Consider the following 24,158-nt stretch of genomic DNA (forward strand, 5'->3'; position numbering starts at 1 on the left):
TAATACTAAGCAAGCAGATGCCTAATGTGCTGATTTTAATTGTGACTTTTTAGTACTGCACTTTTTGTTTGATTGAAAAAAATGCAATTTCTTTGTGCAAGTGCTCAATCAATGGTTCATCTCTCATTTCAGATGGAATCGTGAGCTATACAATGCCGCAAGGAGACAAGAGAGGTTCCGGTTGGGAGTTTTTCGACGCTACCTACGACGGGTTTTGGGACGGAGAGCTCTTACGGCGTGGTTTGGGGCAGCTCACAGACGGAAAGATTGGTCCTGAGAACTTCAAAATGGGATATTACGACTACGAGAGAGGTGAGTGGAGTATTCAGCCGGTGAATTATAATAATATTTGGTGAAACGCAGTTTCAATGACAACTTGTAGAAAATTGATAAAAAGCATCCTGCAACATAGTTTGTGATGTTTTTGACTATTGAATAATCCTATTAATTCCTATTAGAATTGAATACTCAAATAACGGATTAATTAATTCAGCAATCGGAAGAGGTGAATAAATTCTATCCAAGTATTCTCAACGCGTAACATGTCAATGCCACGCTACAGCTTTAATCCGCTAGCGTCTCATCCCCGTCTGGACGTAATTCCATTCACTAGTTTCATTTCGAGTCGAAATCAGCTCGTCTCGGAACAAGACTACCTTCCATAAAAAAGGGGAACGTAACTCATCGAATGTACATCAAAGAATTGGATTAAGTGCAATTATCGTGTTCTAATGAAACCGCGACTTACAAAACAGATTGGTAGCTCGAATCTTTGGAAAATTCCCCCCCTATTCTTCGAGTGAGCCTGGGGACGAGATAAGGAGGCTCAATGAGGAGGTCTTTCCTTCCCTTTTTCCCGTTCAAGTGTGTGTCTCTCCCCACCGAAGGAACTCTTTTGTGGGCAAACGGCGAGGAGGGCCCGAAAAGGATCTCTCCAAGGCCTCGGCTCAAGGCGGGAAAGCCAATAATTAAACATTGACTCACGTTCTCTCGTGAAGGGAAGCTTCTTACTTTAGAATCTGGAGCACACTCGACGGCATATAAAGGAGACCACTTTATTGGACGAGACGCAGACGACGAGCGTCTGTTACATCGCTCCCTCTACCACACTTTCTCCCGTCTCCTACTCTCAGTACCAATAACGCGTTCGCTTCCTTCCTTCCTCCTCTCGCGCCCCCCCACTCTTAAAGCCTCCCGCTTTTCAAGTCATTCAGACTGTGTTCGAAGGGAAATTCAGTTACTCCAATTATTTTCCCATTCACTGCCAAGACGCACTTGCTTGTCATAAAATCCACTTCATCTTACTTCAGAGTCGCATTTGTGGATGTGAATTGAAGTGGGAAAAAATGATATTGATGCGCCTCGTGCTCGACAAAATTCACTCCCAGAATCCTGATATGACACTTGCTCACGTCACGTACTCATGGAAAAATGAAACAATAGTTCTTTTGCATAATTTCCCTCAGAAGTGAGTTTTATGTTGAAATTTACTGCACTGAGACCTTTTTTCGGGATAATTAGGGAAATTTCATATCAGTTAAATAATTTACGAAAATAACAGCGTAATGGAAAAAGACATACCTGTACAGAGTCACCCGTAAAAGTTCTCAAACTGCAGCAATTTCACAATGGAAATATAATTTTTCTTGAATGGGTTTCGACCTCGGATACCTCATATTCGCACAAAGTGTTTCACAAGTTGCACTATCAAAGCATTATTTTTCTGTAGTTCTCAGTTTTAATCTCTAGGATAAAACTGTGTGATTTAATCGTGATTAATTCGGCTTTATTCTCACACTCTTTTATAATGATTGCAATTAAATGATTTTTCCCGTTATGCCAAAGTTACTGTTCGTTATATTTAATTTTCACTTTCTTTTCCAGGACAAGGATGGGTTGGATGGCGAAACGACACCCGTGGAGCGCAGCCTATCGAGATAAAATTCGAATTCGACCGGATACGAGAATTTACAGCTGTGCACATATTCTGCAACAACCAGTTCACCCGAGACGTGCAGGTAATTAATATTTCAACATTATTTGTTTCGTGCTTTCATTGAGACGGTTAGCGCGCATTTGTCAGCTCCAGATATTTTGTCGGCAGAGAGAAAAAAATTGGACAGGAATGGAATAGCACGAATGGCTCGACATGCACGAGTGCATTTCACGTGGAATGCTCGCCTTGTAAAAAGTGTGACCCAGATGAGAAACTATGCTATCTGATTGCGTGTCAAAAGCACTAATCGGGTAAAAATGCACATCTTATACAATAGAGGATTAAATTGCAAATGTAGAAAAAAATATTTCTCCGTATAATTTACGCGTTGAAGAAAATTGTGTCACGTATATCAAATACATCTTCCTTGTACAACCTATTAGAAAAAGCGATAATAGTTTTCATAATCATACGATTTTATGATAATTATCATACTGGATGCTTAACTTTCAGAACGGTGGATAGCCGTTCTCTTCAAAATGAAAATATTTGATAGAGCGGTGAAATTTACTGATAATATTAAAGCAAATAGATTGAGATCCCTCAAAAATGACTTTTTCTGCATTTATAATATTCTCTCAGAGTTTATATATATAAAGGTTGTGAAAGCTCATTTTACAGCCGGTGGAGAATAACCAAAATAAAATAACCACCTAGGCCACATTGAAGAAGTTATTATTTTATACTGCAGTTTTCAATTTTAATCACGGCACTCAAGTTAATGAAATTTATTGAAATATGTAGAGCATTGATGATGGCTGGGTTCGTAGTTTTGTTTTCGCAGTATTTGAATCACATTCCTAAGAAAAGTTAGCGTTAGGGAACAAACAAAAATGTCCCTGATGCCGTTGTAAATAGTTAACGGAAAACACTTAAAAATATAAACATTTTCAGGTTAATAGCCAGTCAACTCTTATCCTATAGCAATTATAACATGTTCCCAATAGGAGAGCAAAATAGAAATTTCACACAATTTTGATGACGAAGGATGGTAATAGTAAAATATTTAAAAATGAGATTTTTTAAATAAAATCGAAGTAATCGGCGTGATGGGGTTCAAAATTTCGACAAGCAGGACATAGAGTAAACGAAAAAGCTGAAGGGGATGAAAAAGGAGAGAGGTGGGCAAAGGGGGTGAACCTAGCGTAGAGGGAGGGAAGGAGTGTATGAGAGAAAGGGGAAGGAGGGTGCGGTGGACCACTGCACATGGAGGCGAGTCGGTTTGAAAATTGCGAATGAGACGCCCTCCCTCCCGAATCAAAGCTTTGATCTCGTGTTCCGGCGCCCAGGCCAGACATCCACACCCTTGTCTCCCCCATCCCACCCTTCCCAGCTTCCCAATAAGTCCTTTTCGGCGACTATCAATGTGGACGAGAGAGGAGGGTGATAGGGCATCCCGAAAGAATGACTGAGACATAGAGTGGAGTTGTCTCAGAGAGGGAGAGAGAGTTCATTGATGTAGGAGAAAGAGAATACGGCGACCCTTTGGAGACCTCAGTGTACTCCTGGCCGGCCACGGTAACAGCGGCGTGCTATCCCAGATTCCTAGCGGCGGTGGTGGCGGTGTTCCCACTCGAGTCAGTTTCAACCCCCACTGCCTACTTTCCATCACGCATATTGACGCGTCAAGTGCGCACCGGAGGCTCCCAAAGGGACGAGGAATGGGAAGGTATTCTCTTGGGGGTTGAAGGGAGTGAAGTGGTACCAAGAGAGGAAAGCAAGCCATTGACGAAGGAGATGAAAGGAAAGTGGGGAAAAATGCGGTGGGGAGAAGATGATGTGGATGTTTTCACTCGGAGATGGCCGACATCATCATGAAGTTAGTTTCGATACGAATAAGCCATCAGGGGGGTATTCAAGCAATGGAATTGAGTTTCCAGTTAAAAATAAAAAAAATTCTTGCTGATAAGTATAAGATATCAAGTAACTCTCATCTACCAGACGCAATTACCATGGGATATAAAATTGAAACAAATTAGGAATGACTCAGTGAAAGTGAAAAAGTAGGTGTTGAAGGGAAGTGGGCGTATTGATACATATTTTTCAAGCAGATGGGATGTACGTAAACTTCTTGGGAAATCAAAAATGTATGCTCATACTGGAACATAAACAACCGTAAATTGCGGCAATTTTATCTATTAATGGGGCATGAGGTGCAACAAAAACAAATTTTTTCCCAACATAAATTGCTTAAAATATGAAGTTCTTAAAAGACCAAAATTACTAAACATTTGGCAGGAGCATCAGGGTGCTGCAGAATAAACTTCATAAAAATCATATTAAAAAGGTGGCAACTGATTTCCATATCAATTTCAAACATCATTAGTGGAATGATTGAATGGCAAATGACGATTTATTAACTTGCCTTAATACGCCGAAATATAATCAATTTAACCGAGTGATAGGAATAAATAAAATTTATATACGAGATTAAAACATAGCTAAGCGGGAGTGGTGGTGTGAAATTGAAAGAGGTCTAAAACATAAGGAATGATTAGGATAATGCGGTGAATTGACAAAAAGGGAAGAAGAAGTATAGGATACTACTGAAATAGAAAGAACTGTAAAAAAGGGAAAGAGTAGAAGAAACAGAGGCCTCACTGAGTGGCCCAATGTATGGATGAGGGAAAGGGAAGCTGGGGAATAGGATCGTAAATATGATATTTTTTGCCGACAGAGAGGTTGGGGTCGGGAGAGATACGATATGCCAACAGAAAGAGACAAGGGATGAGGGGGTGGGGGTAGGGAATGTATAAAAATAATAATATAACGGTCTGAGGGGGAGAGAGAATGCCTCTAGATATTCTTCCGAATCCTTCTCTCCTCTCTTTCTCCCATACTCCTTCGGCTTCCCCACACTCGTACACTTTTATTGCGTTTTTATTCAATGCACCCTCGCTCACTCCCTCTCGATAGGAACCCGTATGAATCCGGTGTGTTCAGTTTCCCATCCATTTCCAAAAGCGAAGGAGTTGTGAGGCTTCGCAGCGTGCACTGCCCGGTGATCGACTCGAGTGAGCATTGAAGCGGTGTCCGATGCGGAGAATCATTGGGGGCGTGGAAGAGCGGAAGGAAAGTGCGATACGGCTAAGACAAGGGGAGGGTACGCACATAACGCTCTATACACTATCGCAGTAGACATTCACCCGGAGAGAACGGAGCAAAAGAAGTGGGTTCCGTCGTAGTTTTCGATGAATGGGGGAAGATACAGATTAGAATGAAAATCAAGGATGCGAAGTTAAGATATTATTATTACTGGCACAAGATGCGTTTTGATGAGATTTTGGTGAGTAGTTGCCTGTAACAATACCTACAAGTAAGAGTTATTTTCAATACTGGGGATAATTATTTGGAAAATGAATGCATAAATCATCAAGAAGCACCCATATCTCATTCATTTTATCGACCACGTGCTATTAATAGATCCTGAAAACTCCCTAGTGGACGCCGAAGGTCCTCAATCGGGATAACTGTCGTGGAATCGAACGGAGAAGTGCGTAATTTTTTTCATGAAATAGCGTTTTACAAAAAGCACCTGAATCATTAAAAAAAACTTCGTTTCCTTTGCCACGAAAATAAGACGACGATCTACAGAGCATTTAATAATTATACGTCTCACTTTTATTTAATCAATTAGCTCGTAAAAAGTGTGAGAAATTTCGATGTGAAAATTTAAAAGAGACCAAGATAAAATGATGTGGCAAGAATTACAGAGCAAGAAAAGCAAATCACTTTGTCGTTGAATCAAAATATAACTCCATGATATCAGTTTGAGTTCTTTCGATACAACTAATTGGTCAAGTAATTAATTTGACATTAATGATAAGATGTATATTAGGATTTTGCATTATGATTGCTTGAGAGGTTATCCCGTGCATACAAGGCTATAAATTAACAGAATTGGGAGCATTGAGCTGCAATCGCAAGCATAAGGTAGAATATGGAACAAAAGTTGCTAATCTACAAATCGAAAAATTTTCGGGTTGACTTCCGTCAAGTCATCCATGAAACATTGCCAACACATCCTCAATTACACTTTAAAAGAGTGCGTTTATTTGCAGCGCATGTAATATAGCACCAATAACACTAGCGAGTGAGTTTTCATCGTACATTACGTGACTATTTCTAAAAATAAACACAGTGGTTTGGTTCCATTGTTAATCCATAGGTAAGTGGGACTAGCTATGAAACCCTTATTCGTGTTGCGACCTCGTGGGATCGTGAGGGGTTGCGGGTGAAATATACACGTCTGTCTGCCCGAAATAAGAGATATGGATCCCTGCAACGGGGAAAAGGTTTGATTGGGTGGGGGAGAGAAGGAGAGACGGGACCGGAAATTAGTAGAATCTGACGCCGACCACCTCCCCCCCCCTCACACTCGTGGAAGGGATTGGGCTCCGTCAAAAAAATCCACGCAACGGTTTCATCAGCTTTTGCCACACGAAAAAAATACACATTCTCTTCACGTCCACAACCCACACGCATATTGCGTGGCTATTTCAATACTGGCCACGACTGCTATATGGCGGATTCACACCATGCGAGCTGCAGAGCAATTCTCAACTCCTCTTTCCAGCTTTCTTTCAGTGTCCATCGGAACATGGGCGTACCCAGCGAGGGGCAGGGGGGACAGCTTCCCCCCCTATAAGCAAAAATCGCAATAGTCTTCAAGGAAAATCATTACTGAAACGAAAGCATTTAACAAATTTTCTTTAAATCCGCGAAAAATGATATGTATTAGTATAAGATATGTAACTAAAATAAAACTATTTTTTCAAGGAAATAATCTCATAAACTAATGTCACAACTTAGTTTGCTGTGGGTACGCCCTGGCATCGGAAGTAGTGGAATGATAATCTTCAAGAGTCCTCGCCATTGAGTACATCCAAAATGCGAGTGTTGTAATTTCTCACCGTTTCATTCTGCCGAGTATTATTGTGTATATTGTATTAATTGCTATTATATGATATATAACATATAAATGAGATAAATCTCAAAGCATAGATTTTCTCGCAATGCTATGAAATCCTTTTTTCGGGGGATTCCATAAGTGACTTCTCACATAACGCATTCCGCGAACTGCACCATACCATTGAGATATCTTGCATTGAAAACATCGTAGATATAGATATTATACTCATACGTAACCAGTTTCATATATCATCAGGCCTGCCGAGGTAAAATATTAGTTCTTTTGACGATGACCGAGTCTCAACTGAGCCGCTTGTGAAAGGAGTAGCTGCTCGAGTTTCATATAGAAGACGAATCTGCTTACTTTTTTACCTTTCAAAACTCACTAAAAAGAACAATTTTACATTTTAATTATGATAGCAAAGTCTCTGAAGAAGTCACAACCTACTATGAACCAAATACTTCCCGCTCCAAGAAGTCCGTTATGCAATACGCCTTGTAACGGTGTATGCAATCCTGCGTCGAGTATGTCGTAGGCAGAGAGCAAAGTCACAGCATAGTGACGGTCAAAATGCATCGCCGTTTGGAGAACGAACTTCATACAAATGAAAGCAGCAGCGTGGCACAGATAAAAAAGAAATGAAATTCTATCAGTGGAAAACATACTTCGAGCATATCGTTCTCCTTTCTGAAGATTGCCGATGTGGGTGGCCTGGACTTTTGATCGCGATTCCAAGGAGAACGGCGTTCTCCACGCATTTAGTTTCCCAGCCGAGTCCCTTCGAGTGCAAATAATAGTCTTTCCTCGACCCGATTTCCAGCCTTTGAGGAATTCTCTTTGATGTCGTTATTGGCGTGCCGGTGACGCAACAGAAAAAAATGACTCTACAATGGTCTCACCTATGAACAAAAGAGGAACAATCTCGCAATCTAATGAGCTCTTGAGCTTCGATAAGCTGCGCAGGACAGTACGTCCTACGCTAAACTACCACATACCTGTGTTAGTCACGCAACATAATCAATATCCATGTCAGTACCTACTACGGTTACTGAGATATCAAGAAAAAATTAAAGTTACGTGAAAAATTCCCACAAATGGAATGAATATGCGAGTTTCATAGTTCTCACTAAAAGGAAATATCATTAGGTAATTATATTTTCTTAATTATCACAAAATAAAATACCTTTAATATTAGTTATCTTAATCGGGAATACATTTTAGGAGAATTATTGAAGAACTTTCAAATATTTATATACATAATATCACTCATTGGTTACTCATATAACTCATTGGTTAGATCATTAGGAAGAACTCTATTTTTAATCCTCTTTACTCAAGCATTTATAAAGTCACATAAATTCTATCATACTTGCGGATCTATTTAAACTGCTGGGTGATAAGTTAATCATGCCAGTAGCACCAAATTTGCAATTTTCTCTTTATTAATTTTAATTATCACATAATTTATACTTCATATCGTCTTCAGGTGAAGGTCATAATTACATAAGTATCGAAACCCAGCTCGTGTGATAATTAACATTCATGAAGCAAAATTTTAAAGTTTTGTTTTGGTTCCAGCATGGACAAAATCACTAAATTACCCTTGATAATAATCATTATGTGATGTCTTGATTATTGAAATATAAATAATTATTTTTCAAAAGAAAATCAGTAGAGGATTACTAGCGTCGCCAAGACTCAAGATAAATTAACCAATCAAATTCTCCTGCATAAAACAGCGGAGAGGTATTTTCCAGAATATCACACTTTGTGATAACAGTTTTTTACTGAAAAAAAACGAAAAGGAACTTCTTAAAGCATTCAGTTGAAATATAAAAAAAAGGATAACTGTAAAATTGTATTCTTATCATAGAGCTGCACTTTAATCGATGTCAGCGTGATAGAGGCTGCAAAAGCCTGTTTAATTAGATTTCCATTGAAAAAAAGTCCAATGAGATTCGAAGGGAGGAAGCTGAATTCACTATTCTGGAACCCTTACACACGGAACACTGGATTTGAGTCGGCAGAGAAGAAGAAGCCGGGCTAACTCTCTCGGAGTCGTCTCTGTCAACTCCCTACCACTTGGCCAACCTCCGCTCGACCCTTAGCCCTCGTCTTAGTCGAAACACAAAGAGACGTTGATAAGGGTCAAGGAGGTGAAGCTTAGGAGCGGGATGGAGATGGATAATTTGTGAATGGCCCCTCCGTCAACTTCTATATTTCAGAGTTAGCTGGAGTGTAATGTGATTTGCAACTTCTAGCTTGATTCCACTGAAAACGTATGAAATAATCTTAAGCCATCAACGCCATGCTTACGTCTAATATGTACTCCACGTTTTAGTACGCAGAAGTCTATTTACTTCTGCCGATAGTTTTTCAGCAATGAGTCCGCATTCGTCACCAATATTTTTTACTGTGGAAAGTTAGAACTGGAGGCGATTAGTAAACTCACGTTCATTACTCATGAATAAAAAAGTTACCATAAATTATGTTTCTTTTAACATTAATTAGGTTGATTTAATCGTATAATTAAGTATGCGTACTCTTAGTGTCTTTATGAAATGGAAGGCTATGGAAATATTTAGCCTGTCAGTACTAAAAGTTAGCAAATATTAGAAAAGGAAAGGGAGATACGGCAAGAAAGTTGCTCCTGATATTACGTTGTATCCCCTCAATGATTCCTTTTTAATCCTTTTTTACACTTTTTGTGGAATGAAGATATGCTTTAACTTAATTTGATTTTGGGTTTTAACATAACTTATAGCAGACAACCCCACCGAACATGAACGTGATACTCATTACCTACTCCATTGAATATATTTGGGATAGGTACCTTGTGGTCGGTGATAACTTGAACTTAAAAATCGTAAACACCTTATCTTTGTATCCTACATGATTTTAGGTTTTAACTTAAATCTACCTCTGTGTTTGAAGATGGCAGTTAACTTCAATATATTGTGATATAATTGTTGTGATAATACTTTTATATATTTAAATACAGCTAAACGCTAAATAACCTGTCTCCACACCCGCGCTCACCATAGTGAAATAAGTATTGTAATTCACCGTAGCAAGTTTTCCTTACAATTTAAGATAAAATGAAAATATATTTGAATGGAGATTACATGCCAAAGACTGCTCTTCATTTCCCGGTATTCCAATTGCTTGAAAGGATTTCTCTACGAAAATAGATCAACAGAGGGAAATGCAACCAGTTCCTTGGCTAGATGACCGATGTCTTCCGCTTGTAAACTGGCATGACTCTCAAGTCGTTCCGCGACTCGCGATATTGGCTCCGCGACCTCGTTTCGGCACTAAACCTAAGGGTGAAGAACCGCTGATGGGGGCAATAGTCGTGAAAACATCGTGATTAAGCGAGAAGCACGCTTGTAGTCTTGCTTTTATTCCGTGGACTGAAATCGATCACCTTTACTCGGAGCAATCCTTCACGGAGAGGATTCCCATTTCGTAGCGTGTCAGAGCTCGCATATTCAGTAGACCGAGAAGGGAAAACTGGAGGCTAACAGGAGATAGACAGAGGGATAGGCAAAATTGATTCGTTTTGTTTCATATTCACCCTCGAGCTCGATACCCAGCACTCCATTCATTCAGTGATTCGACCCGAAGGTTGATTAAGGTGAGGGTAGAGGTCACCCTGTACAAGGCTACAGACATTTTAACTTCACAAACTCACGGTAGGGGTGCCAGTTCCTTTTCCAAGGCAACCTCTCATTTCTAGGAATGAGTAAATGCTTCATTTTCGTGTTCTCAAAATGCGTAGTTTTTTCACTCTCATGGGCAAAACGAATCCCGGTGGTCATAGAAAAGTTTCACCTTCAATTCTATTCAAACATTTAAAATCTGAGGAATTAGGAAGATTCTCTGAGAATGGGAGAGAATAGTTTACCGAGAAATTCTCTCATTATCTATGGTGACGAACAATAAATATGAATGCAAACATAAGGCCTCGAAAATAATATTAACAAATCTCCCCGAAAAGAATTATTGCATAAATATTGTAAACTACGATATCGTTGTTCACCATACCTATTGATCTAAGTAATGACTTCTAATTCGCATATTTTTAATCCCTTGATTGTTAAAAATATTGTAAAAGTTGAAATGTTTGACTCCCTGAGGATAATATCAGAACTGGTTCTCACGTTTTAGCCATCTATTGTCTCTGCCATTTATTACAACAATGTAGTGTTTATGATCTTGTTTATTCATTCTGCCATTTATAATCGACTCGGAATTTTCTCAGATAACGGGTGGCATACCCACCTAACATCGCAGTACTACAAGAATTTTATCAGCATTGAGCATAGAAATGAATAATGTTAATCAGGATAATGATAACAAATGACTTCCACATTCAGAATCGATTTAAAAATGTGTTTCCTCGCGGTCACACGGCCGTTAAGTGTGCTACTACGGCTGTTCCTCCTCCTCCCCGCCACATCCCCTTCCTTCCTCTTCCCGTCGACTCGACGAAGAGGAAAAATTTCCCTCCTGAGCGAGCGTGATCCGTTTTTTCCACACCCTTTCCCAAACACATCCACTGGAGAGAAGCGAGGGGCAAATACACACAAACCCTCAAAGGCTGTCACCTCAGAAGCCATCGCTCAAGAGAAATATTTTCATAATTTCCCCTCTCCCCTCACTTCCTCTCCGTCACCTCATCTCCTCTGCTCAACGACAAGACGCCATCGCTCATAAACCCTCCGCCATCCTCATTCTCGCCGTCCTCTTTAACTTCCTCCCGTCATAATTTTTTCCTGCCCCGCTCACTTCACCTCCCTCCCGCCGGATCTTCTGCCGCGTTGGTGATATGGCAGCGAGCCATCACTCTCCTTCCCTCAGCCAACCGCTCCCTCCCTTCAGTCCTTCCTCACGAGCCTTTTTTTTCTCGTCCTCATCTTCCCTTCCTCCAAGTCACAAGGCGGCCGATACGAAGGATTCGTCTCCATCCCTTATTTCTACCCTCACTTAAGAGGCGGAGGAAATGGTACATGAGATGGTTTTATGTTTTTTTTATTTTTCAATATGGTACCGTTTTTGTTACATTTTCGTATTGGGGCGATACATAAATGTGATGTGAACAGCACCTATATGGTTTGTTTTGCCTCTTTACGCACATTTACCCTAAAAGGAATAACTAATTTTGCATAATATTTTCTAATGGGGGTTACGAATCCAAATATGGAGCTCTCAATTTTCACTGGTGGATGCGGGTAAAGCATGAATGGAGTAGCTTCATGAGTGCATGATTTAGATGTTATGAAGGAATTGCAATTTTTTCTTTATGATGTATTCACCTGCAATATCTGCAGATTGTATATAATTTATTTTTGCCCAAGTTGATTTGAGTAAAGATAAAAAATATTAATGCAACCGCGATCGTTTACTTTCAAATAACATTAGCTCATGTCAAAAATATGAATTAAATATACACTGATATTCAGTATTTTTGGAGTTATAAGAGATTATTATACAGTAGAAATTAAGTCGAATCGAAAATATGGATACTGTTTGACATATTGAGAAGCACAATTTCATTGAAATTTTTCTAAGAGGCAGTGATGAGAGTTAATTGCCATATCTTACATAACACTATAGATTTAGAGGAATTTGTTATCATTCATTTCACTCTAAAACCTCTCGTATATGTCAATGCATTGACAAATCCACTCACAAAACCTTCAATATATCATACCCATTCTTTCGAGCTGAGGGCAGATTGTCTCTCCATGACATGTTTTCACTCTCGATAACCGAGAGGCTTCATTTTGTAAATTCCGACCCGAGTCGAACTGAATAACAATACGCGGTGATATGATGAAATAAAAAAATATTTTATGCAAACAGGAGCGTTCACTTCGAAAACACGTCAACCTGCAGCTAAATTATGCAACGGTTAGGCTGCGCTCGCAAATCGGCTCCGCATTCCCTCCCTTCATCAATCGAGTGAGAGTTTAAAAAGAGGAATGGGGAGGGAGAAGAAAAAAAATGAACTCTCCCGACGCTATCTCCGCTATTCCGCGCGCTGAATATTTACATTAGCGAACAGAAAAAAATGTGAAAGAGACCCGTGCCACTCGCTACACGTGTCCATCGATCTGTGAAAAACTTATGATAGTCTCTCTTGTGCTTGGCGTCTTTTTCATCGCGATATCCATTTTTCCAATCCTCTTTCACTCCCCTCCATCCGAGAGCAAAACGGCTGCATCAATATTTCCCTTGCTAGGGGAATCTTCCTCTCTCTCTCTCTCCCTCTTACCCTGTCTTTTCTTGTGTCCCCTCTCCCAGCCTCTTTTCCCCAAATAAAAAAAAATACTTCTCCCAAGGATCCCATCCATCTCACTTCACCCACACCACGGAGACTCCTTTTGCCCCTTCAACCCTGCTTAAAATACCTACCCCCATTTTCAACCATTTCCTCCCTCCACCTACATCCTACAGCCAGGAGAGTTACTGATATTCGTTTTTCCCCCTCTCCTCATTTATCCTCCCCCACTCTGCGAATACCACGGCTCCATAAGAACCACACCATCACACCGATACACACCCCCGCTCATGGGGACCACGCTCTCTTCCGGCACCGAACACCCCAATCTCCTTCCCTGCATGATTCTGGTGAACTACTGCGCTTCACCTCAGAGCCCCCAATATCTGCGTCGTTGGCACGGATGGGAAAATTATTGAGGAAGAGTAAATCGGCATAACAGCAGTTGCTTTTTAAAATAACATTCTATTTCGGGAATCTATAAAAATGTATAAAACGATCTAGTACGATTACAGTCACTATTCCTAATTTTTTTTATATCCTAAGATAATGAGAGTAGGTAAATGAGATACCGCTGATGAAGATGACTCTGGGCTAACATTTCAAAAAACTATATTTTGAAACAAAAAATCACTTCGTTAAAGCTTAGACACAAATTTTGTTTTTGATGGATGACATTAGAGCTCACCCCAAACAAAGTCACTGGCGGGTAAAGTGCATTTAGTTAGGGTGGAGGGTATGTTCCTATCTTTGGGCCATTTCCCTGAGGATAAATTTTGTTGAAATTGTCGAATTACTTCAAATGGAATGGGATATCTTAACTTAAATAAATTAAACATGAGACAGTTATTCTTTAAATATTATTACCAGTTGATAATATACACTTACAATAGCAATGAGACGGTTGATGTAAAGAAATACCTAAAATATAATCGTTTCTGGGAACTTAGTTACTTGCATCTCTGCTCTAAGTTACTGCACCAAATTCATCAGCATAACTCCTCCCCCCTTTATTCCTCTTACCTCGTCTCCAACGACACACTCCTCATCGTTTACGACGCCCTTCTCATCCCCGCGGGAGACTTCCTACCCGTCTCCACCTTCCCCCAAAACACAGACACAATCCACCGAGACCGCAGATGTAAATCACGTTTTCCAATAAAACGTTTTTTTTCGCAATGAGACGGAGAGATCACTTACATTTTTTTCCACCTTCCTGGGTAGGATTGGTGTTGGTCGGGAGAGGAGAGAAAGATCCGATATGAATTGAGGGATGGCCGTCGAGGGATGGGGAATAAGTAAATTGCGAAACAGCTCGGCGGCGTCTTTGCCGTAACGGAGAGCAACGGGTCCCCTGCCTGGGGTGGTGGAAGGAAGACGAGGTGCAATGAACGAGGTGGGGAAAGCATGCTGACGGCGCCCACGAATTCGTAAAATGGCGGTCTGATACCGGGGTTCGTCCTTGATGACTGCACATCCTTTCTCGGGATAAGAGAGCAACTTTTCTTTTTATTTTTCGGCCTCCCGACTTTCTCAACAGCAATTCTCTGAATTTGATGCTTCAGTGTTCCGGGGAGTAATGGAAAACGCTTTATTTCTCATCTGGCGAGGCACTAGTTCTTTACCACTCCTTTATTTATGTGAACATATCTTTGCACAAATGTTTACGTGTAATGATGTATAACTTTACGTCTATAGATGTACACATGTAATTTTAAGACAGTAACTATGTAAAAAAAACATTTAAACTATGGCAGACGCTTTGAAATTTATATCAGTAACTTGAATTCGTTGGGATGGGAAGGGGGTTAGTTGCTTTCCCAGTAGATAAAAAACATGCATTTGAGTTTGAGAAAATGATTGCAAAGCAGTTACGAACATCATTCAATGTAGAGCGTAGTCTTTTTATCTGTATTTAAGTATGATATTTTACAGAATACGAATTTGCAAGAGAAGGAGATCCCGTGAATTTCGCATTGAGGTGGAAAAATATCATCGCTGATAATTAACCACATGCAACAACGCTACAGCTACAGCTTTGACGGTAGTCGTGCATATTATACACTTTCGTTTTTAGTGGCTAAATGGTGTGATAATAAAAGCTAGCACAAATAATATATCCTTGTTATCTGGTAACAAGAACGGAATTTTACGTGCACTGCTTGTGAGGCACTACTTCGGCCGATTTAAAAATCACCAGCGCACACCCAGCATGTACCTTTTGCAATATTGAAACTTTATATTTTTCTCTTTCCATATAGTATCTTCTGTGAACATTATCCTCAATAAATTTCTGTCTCAATTTTGACTCGGTTTTCTATCTCAATAAAAGTGGAGCAAGGTCGTTTGAGTAAACGTGTGGGTGAATTTTGTGGCATCTAATGGCTCAGTGAACTTACGATAAGAGCAACAAGGCCCGGAAAAATAACGACAAAAGTTATCTGATCTGGTTGGCGTCTTAAAAGGGGATTTGGAGAGAAGGATGGGGTAATGAGGAATTCAACAGGAAGGGTTGAAGGGAAAGAAGAAAGAGCGGGGTTGAGAAGGAACGGAGAGGAGATTGGGGGGTGGAGTTTTAAGTAGCGCTAAAGAAAAAAATAGGTAATAGGATTGCGCGGGTACGCGAGGAGAGAATGTGATACCTGCTCCAGCCAAGGGAAAGAGAATAATGATAACGCAATTAAAAGGGAAGGGAAAATTAATTCAGAGTTTGCATTTTCCCTTTCTCAAGCGCTCCAGACTTTGCTTTTAATGGGAAGGAAAGGAAAACGCGAGGTCTCACACCGTCTCGTCCTTCCTCGCTCCTTTTGTGCCCGAGAGTTGAGTTAATTCGCTCCGTCGGGTGTTGTCAGAAATAAACTATTGTTTGAGGTAAACACTGGGCTCGATCCGCCCCGTTATTTGTCGTCTTTGGATGCGAGAGCTGTTTCTCTTCTTCCGGAAATGTTTTCAAACAAAGGGGGAGTTTGTTGTGAGATAGCAGTTGGTTTTTATGTGCGGCTCGTTCTAATTCAAGTCCGTTCTTTCACAGTGCATGGGCATGACAAGTTATCAGTGGAGAAAGAGTAAACTAGAGTCAGAGCGAAAATGGGCTGAATTTGTATGGAAAACAGCAACTTTTGTCTAACTAGACAATTTTGCAACAGCATTCCTCTCAAGGATTTTCTCCAGCTAAGCATGCAAAAAAAGCAAACATTGTGTATTGTTATCACTTGTCTTATCCAATAAGTCCTTGCAAGAGCATTATAAATAAACTAAATTCTCTGAACTTCTGTGAGAAGCCAGGCTATTTCTTATGAGCTATTGAATGCATTCAGTGATTTAATTTTGATTTATTCAAAGCACAATTTTGACTTCAATGCCTTTTCTGCACTGAAGTTTTACGATTTATTTCTCAAATTTATTCCTTTTTATTAATAATTGCAGAAGCTATACCTTGGGTGGAGGAGGGAATATGAACAAATATATGATAGATAATATAAAGAAGCCTCAATTTCAAATTATTGGTATTTATAAAATGTGCGACAGGATTTAATTCGTATAACTGTGCCATTTACCGTAATTAAATTATTTTTAAATAAAAGTGTTAATAAAATAGTCCTCCTTTGTGAAGTAGGATACAGTCGGCTCACCAAAATATGTACGGTAATATAAATGAAATGAGTGGCTTCCCTATGTTGAAAATGTTTTCATGAAATTCAATTAAATTATCAGTTTTACCGATTTTGTTCGAACGTTATTTTAAAGAAATATGTTCAACTATTAATAAAAAAACCTGAGATATCGTTGTTTAGCTGCTATGGCAAATATTTTTACAGAGTAATTTCTTTACTTTTGTGAGTACTTTTTCAATAAATCATGAATATTGTACGAACTTAGAAGAGAAAGTCTCTGGGTTTTCCAATTGCATTCAAAGTCCATACAGCATTTTAACTTTGGACTCAACGATCGTGTATCCTCAAGCACAATCAAGGTTTGTACTCGAATACACTCAAAGGAAGACTCAACCCTTTCGTCGGAAAATGGCATAATCCACCTAATTCTCCTTCACAGCTAACAAATACGCTGCGCAGTTTTAGATTGGAAGTGGGTTACGGTGGTAATTTAATAGCCCTTGGCCTCCTTTAAAGTGCATTTCGTTACCTGCTCTAGTCTCAACGAGTCGTGAATGCCTTTTGCAGAAAGAAATGGAGATCACGACTTTCTCGTGGATATCATTTCACGGTCGGACCACGATAGGTCACCTCTCCTCACGAATCGGAGGAATGCCCTCGAGAAATGGGAGAAAGAGAAGGCAAAAGAGTAAGTCGCACGCAGATAAAAGAAAGAAAAGCGACGGTGGAGGTGGGACGAGACAGCCTCGTGACTAGCCCATGATCTGACGCTCTTTCCGCAAGCATGCTAAAGTACTCGACTAGATGGGAGATGCTCAACTCTATACTCACGACTTTACGATCAAGCTTTCTCGTCTTTCGTTGAACCGCATCCAAGGAGGCATGGAAGGAGGGATAAGGTCAAAGGTGGTATCATTTCGACTTGGTAAAGCGCAAATATCAGTCACATGAAACAGACCTCCTGTAAAAGATATTGGGGTGCAGCACGAAAGAAATGGAACTTTTTTCAAATCTGAGGATAATAGGTATTATAATTGTAAAACATCAATCACTAAAAGGTCCAAATAACTATTGCCGACTGCATTAATACTCCCTTAATTTTCAACAACAATAATCCGTAATGCCATAAAAACGAAAGTAAATAATGTAACTATTTCTATTGAATGAAAATCATTCCTAATATATAGAAATGGAAAATATACTTGAGAAAATAATAGGCGATGTCTGTGAGCTTTTGAAGCTAATTTAATAGCTGAAGGTAGTGCTGATAATTGAAGCCAAAGGTAGCTGTAAAAATGTGCTTCTTTTTCTTGGAAATAAATAATGAAATAGAAATTAGTCAAGAATTATAAAAGACTTAACTCACTTCAGACTTTTATGTAGGGCAGGAAGTATCCTAGTGACTAGGTTGATCTATGGCTTCTTTCTCTCTCATATTGGTAATAACGTGCTTGAGTCGCATTTTATAACCATCTGCTCCTATACGTTTTATTTTATATAGGAGCAAAGTGAATACTAGGAGAAAGCAACGTGCGACCATTAATTTTTTAATGTTTAGGACATCAAAGCGATGATCTTTGAGATAATTTTACGTGCCGACTTTGAGCAAAAATATTTTTAATGATGGAACTTAACGGCTCCTCAAATATTCTCCGAGGGATGTTTTAAAAATAAGTAGGCCTAGAACTTTTTTTTTATGACCTCGAGAAATCAAATATAGACTAGAGGCCCTCTCCCGAGGCTCTCTGTTCTAGTTAAAAGATGCATTAAAAATATAAGTGCAATAAACGATTCCGAAAACAAAACATTTAGTGCATCTTATTAAATTATCAGTTTTTCTATGGTTTTCCATCTCTACATTCCTTCCACTGGAACGGAATATTATATAATATCTTAAAAATCAATATAATATCATTATGAAATGTATTTTATATTAGCAGAGATCATCTTCAGCATCTTTACATCTCATCGTAAGAATTGAAAATTCTAGGGGTCTTGGCCTCTTTCCTGATATATATGCTGATTTGCATCACTTTCTTAGAATTAATAACCTTTCTCTGAATGCTCACACGACGAAATTCAAGCTCTACCATGCAAGCGCATCATGCGTGCCTATGACATTGCTTCAAATAAGCAATAATTATACAGTGAAAAAAAACTGAAAATTATTAAATTTACGAGGTACATATATATGCAAACGTCTCGTTAAAACAGATACTAAATGACTGCTTAATATGTTATGAAAAGGTTTTCCTTTTTTAACCCACAAAAAAATTCATTAAATATCGAGAATCACTCACTGAGTAAGGAAAGCATAAATGCTTATTTAATTATTTTTCCCAATTCTCACAAATGTTTTATGCAACAAAAATTGAATTACTTATTTGTCAGCAATTTTATAAACGCATACCATATACTATTCCCCTAAGTCATGAAGGAAGAAAAAAATAATATTTTGCTAAGGTTACTTAATATTAAGAGCACAGCTCTTTGAGTGTGATAAAATGGATAACACTTGAAACCTCAACGCTTGATTAGAAAGATAGGGCACTCAAACAGAATATGAATTATGAGGGTATGTGAATTTTTTTACATGGCAATGGCAGAGCATGATAAAAACTGACCGATAATTAACACGCTTTAAATGCATTTATAGCAATTCAATATTATGATATTTTTTGCAGGTACACGTCTGGTACCAAAATAACTTCCATTACATTCCTATTGACTATTGAGGGGGTGCTCGGATGCAGGTGTATCAGAAAGAAATCGTTTAGCCGCATATAATTTCAATATTTCACGAGAATATTTAAACCTAGTCGATGGAGCGATTCACATCACTTCTCGCGAGTAACACGGTAGGCACAACATTCGTGGAGGGTATTAAGCACCCACGGGTAACGTTTCTGGCGGGAGGGGAAATGGAAAAGGAGAGAGAGAGAGACAGAGTTAAGGGTTTGGTGAGGTGGTGTTTAATCTCCACCCTTGGGCGATTTAGCCCTTTCCACGGAAGCGGAACTGAATTCTCGAGGAGATTCACAGATCCCTGGGCCGGGGAGATAAGAACTTCTCCTTAGCATCGTCGGGTTGATAGTGGGGCGAAGAAGGAGTTGTAGGAGCGGCGACAACTATGGCGATCGAGTTCCCATGAATCCTCATTAGCGAGCGACCCTCGGGGGGAGGAAGGGAGATGAGCAGGTTAAGGGTAGCGCCAGCCGCATGGGTCATCCACAAAAGATACTTCCAACCCTTGGGAGCAAACCGCAGCTGAGAAGGTCAATGCGGGAAACCCAAAGTGGTTAGTTTATAAGGCCTTTCCTTCATCCTTATCTCTTCCAACCCTCCCATTTCCTTTGCTTCACCTCCACACATGAGCTCCCTTTCCACGATAGCTATTGATTTCGTCCTCAAGATTCAAATTTACTTGACTGTTAACGGCATGAATTTCCCTTCAATTCTGATGCATATTTAAGCTGCACTCACTTCTATTCCCCAAACTGGAATATGACTGCGCGCTAGGAAATACCCATTTCAAACATATTTAGATTTTCTCTTTATGATTGTCTTTTTGCTGGGAATTTTAACACACATGGAAAAATAAAATTCAGTTAAACCATGAAGTATGGCTGAACGTTTTTTATTATTAGAATAATCTACGAACTGAATATTACATTGGAGAAACGTTTATAGGATAAAGTAATTGAGAAATGAAGCGAAGCATATGTGAATGGGGACTGTTTTATTTATTAGCATGATATGTTTCTCACTTTCTTTTACCACCGACTTGAAGGCTGAATTAATTGTACTTATGCGTTAATTTCACTGCAATGGTAATAACAACATATATAAACCAGTAGCTCCATTTATCGTTATCAACCTTTCCAACAATTTTCCTCTTTCATGCCGCGTCAAGACGTACGATTAATTCACTAAATAGTTGGTTTTCCACCAATTTTAAGCTTAAACCATCATATTTAACTTCCTTTTCTTTTTCATACTTTGCAACTATTCTTGACTCACACAGTGTGATGATTCATATTTTCTGTGTGCTGGCAATGACATATGTCTGTCAATTTTAAATTCACGGTCGAACTCTAAATATGAAGCTCTACAATTCAATGGAGGCTAGAATTTCAATGAACAGAAATGTTGAAATTCAGCAGGGTTCGAATGTGGTGAAAAATGATCACATGGCTCAGTTCATAATTGGCAAGAGTTGGATGTTAATTATAATTTTTACCAGCCAAAACTCAGAACTCGCTTAAAAAATAGTAATCAGGTGTCAAATAAAATCCATAACAACGTTTGCTCATTTGCGAGACGTTTACACAGCTTTGTTGCAACGCTTCGGGGGAGGGCCTCCGGCGAAATTTGAATTTTCGACCGGTAAGCAACTCAATTATTCACGCCCACTGACGCAAAAAATATTTTGCATAATGAATGCACAGAAGAACCACCAAATATTATTAATTGAATGATTATATAATTCGTTCAAAACTCGGTAATTCAAACATTGTGTGATTGGCTTGTCAAACAAACTGGCACAATCGATTTCCTGGTTTTGTGGGTTAAAAATGAACTCGTAAATGAAAAAACTTATTTGGTCTACCCTGAATTTCAAAACAGCTTTTGAATGAGTTTATCAGTTTAAATTGATGGAGAATATACATTTCTTTAACTGTTGACTTCTGCAACACAAATACAATACTTTTATAGTTAGTAGGCACCATTTCGTTACGTACCCTAAATTGTTGACCAATAGGTTTTTAATTATTTGCTAGATAAATGCTTTTGAAAAACACCTTCAATGGTTCCTGAAAAGTATAGCTTGTCAAACAGAAATCACTAATGCAGTTAGCAATAGCACCGATTCAACTTCATTATATTTCACTTGAGTGCTTAGTTTAGTTACACATTACTTGTTATTTATCTGGGTATAAAACTTTAAAAAAGTGTGAATAATAATGACTGAAAATTTTGGTCTCATTCTAAATGCATAAAAAAATGAAAAAGTACGAAACTAATATTAACTGCCATAGGCATGTAAGATACACTCGCATGAGGCAAAAATAAACAATTGTGAATGAATTATCAATTAGGGCATATAATAATTAATAATAAATAAAATTAATTAATCTATTCGAAAATAAATAAAATGAAAGTCGAATAAAAAGGTTTTACGCCTCTAGGAAAGGGAATAATGATATTTTGATCATTTTAATCCCACTAAGCCTCCTTTCACATTCCGCTTTATTTGCGGCGATTTCCATTTTCCGGAGAGAATATTTTTAAAGAAGTCGGCTAATCGCGTGAAACGTTTGGAGCCACTGGGTATTGCGACGCCACCAATCTAGCCGGCCTGTCAGCCTCCTCTCCGCCGCCTGCTGCCCCTTCATTATATCGCACGCCAAGCCTTGCCACCTTCATCCCACGCCCTATCTTTCGCCCTCGTCCACTTTTTCAATCCAACCAATTTCACAGGCCCACGCTCACCACTGCTCTTAACTAATCACTCGGGATGTTGTGAGACACATGGAACACAGACCGTCATCCGTCCTCGCATCCAAAAGCCGACGAGTACCCTGCGGGTGAAATTCGAGTTGGCCTAATTTAGTGGGAGCATAAGACACCTTCGCATGATAAAATATAGTCAATGACGTCCTCAAGGAAAATAAAGGAAACTTTAATTTGGTCTAAACTTAACTTTGAAGATAATAGTTGATGCTTCTAACGAATAGAAGATAGTTGCATCGAAATGGAATGAATTTTTCTACTAAGCAGCAAGTACAAATCCTTCACCAATGCTTCTCAATGCCGCAGTTTAATTTTCATATTTGATTTTTTTAAGTATGAATTAATACCGCAAGGGATAATTTATTTCGGAAGAGTAAATTAAAAGATTTGAAAAATCCACGCAGAAACTGAGATGCTTTTGCAGGTATGCAAAAGAGATGTGCCCGTGATGTGAAACGGGAAATGCTGTTGATGCAATTTCAATGAAATTATAGTACAACGAGCAACCATTCAATCTCAAGCGTCCACAATAGGATATCGCATCTAATGCACGAGAAGGTGCATGTAAGGTCGGGGTCGTCTGAACGGGGAAATGCAATAGAGGAGAAACAGGAGTCATCGCCGGGGACGATGGAGGGATTCTGGGCTGGGTAGAAGCAGTGTGTTGCGGATTTGTGGGACTGAATGGAGGGAGATGGAATCCCTAGTCCCGCGTCAAGGATGATCACCCATGCCCCACTATCAAATTCACTGCATCCCCCCAACCCTGCCCACCTGACTACAACCACCACCACTGCCAACCTTTCAACGCCTTCCGGCCTCGAACCTTGGAAGTAGAGAGAACGAGACAGAGTGGTACCCTTGCTGTACCCCCCTCCGTGAACATTCAGAAAAAAATCCGCCATTGAAGTATTGAATGGAGAGTTAATGGGAGGCGTTAATGCGAGGCACATGGGGCCCGACCGACGCGATTTTGTGTCGAAGCTCCGGCATCCGGATTCGCAAGGGCCGGCTCGGCGGGGATGATGAGAGAGGCAGGGCCGGAGGAGGGTGTGGGGAAATAGATGAGGTTGGTGGTAGCGGGAAGAGGTTAAGGGGATTTTGAGGAGGAGGGTGGGCACAGGAAAGGGTTGGCCTTTAGGGTGTGAGGTGGATGGAGTGATTACTGGCGGCCATTTGGTCGGAGAGAATCCTCACTCGGCCCTCTCTCTCTCTCTCTCGCTGAGCTCAACTCTCCCATTACGGTGAACACAATGCGCTGATGGGATAAAAGGAGAAGGGGGTTGGGATAAGGATGGAGGGGTGGCTTTTGGGAGGGTTTTGTGGGGTCAGCGCGCAGGGGGCAGGGAGAGGGTGCAAGAGAGGGAGAGGATGTCGAACCCCGGGCCCTCCGGGCGGAGCGACGTTTATGTACTCGACACGCCGGGTTGAATGGATGATTAAATGGGAGTTGAGGGGGACGGGACTTCCGATCCGAAGCGCTCTGCGCTGCCGAAGGGGTTTCGAGGCAGGAGTTGAATGGGGCGAGAGGGAGCTTAGCGGGGTTTAATTTTTATCCCTACCGTCACTCTTTTTTTTTTAGGGATTTTGCAACGTTTTGTTCCGCGCTCGCAGTTACAAGGGCAAGAGATTTAAATTTTATCGCCAAACTTCGCCCACTGTAGTAGTAAAAATTATTAAAGACAAAATTTTTCGTGAGTCCATGCTTTATTTCAAAATCTGATATGTTTTTTTGAATTAAAACACAAGACCATTATGTATTTAACTCTAGCATATTTTCCTCACAAAACAGCGATACATACAGTTGTCTTAAATTTAAATGCTAGAACCAATTAA

General features: G+C 39.8%; 1 protein-coding gene across 1 annotated transcript in view; it reads left to right on the forward strand.

Moving 5' to 3' along the window:
• Positions 1-24,158, forward strand: part of LOC124159508 (discoidin domain-containing receptor 2-like) — a 574,242-nt gene that overhangs the window by 481,595 nt on the left and 68,489 nt on the right. The window contains exons 8-9 of the mRNA XM_046535367.1: positions 133-312; positions 1,885-2,018. Coding sequence (XP_046391323.1) covers positions 133-312; positions 1,885-2,018 — 314 coding nt within the window. The remainder of the gene's footprint in view (positions 1-132; positions 313-1,884; positions 2,019-24,158) is intronic.

The sequence above is a fragment of the Ischnura elegans genome, chromosome 1 (genome assembly GCF_921293095.1).
Source record: "Ischnura elegans chromosome 1, ioIscEleg1.1, whole genome shotgun sequence".
NCBI classification, from domain to species: domain Eukaryota; kingdom Metazoa; phylum Arthropoda; class Insecta; order Odonata; family Coenagrionidae; genus Ischnura; species Ischnura elegans.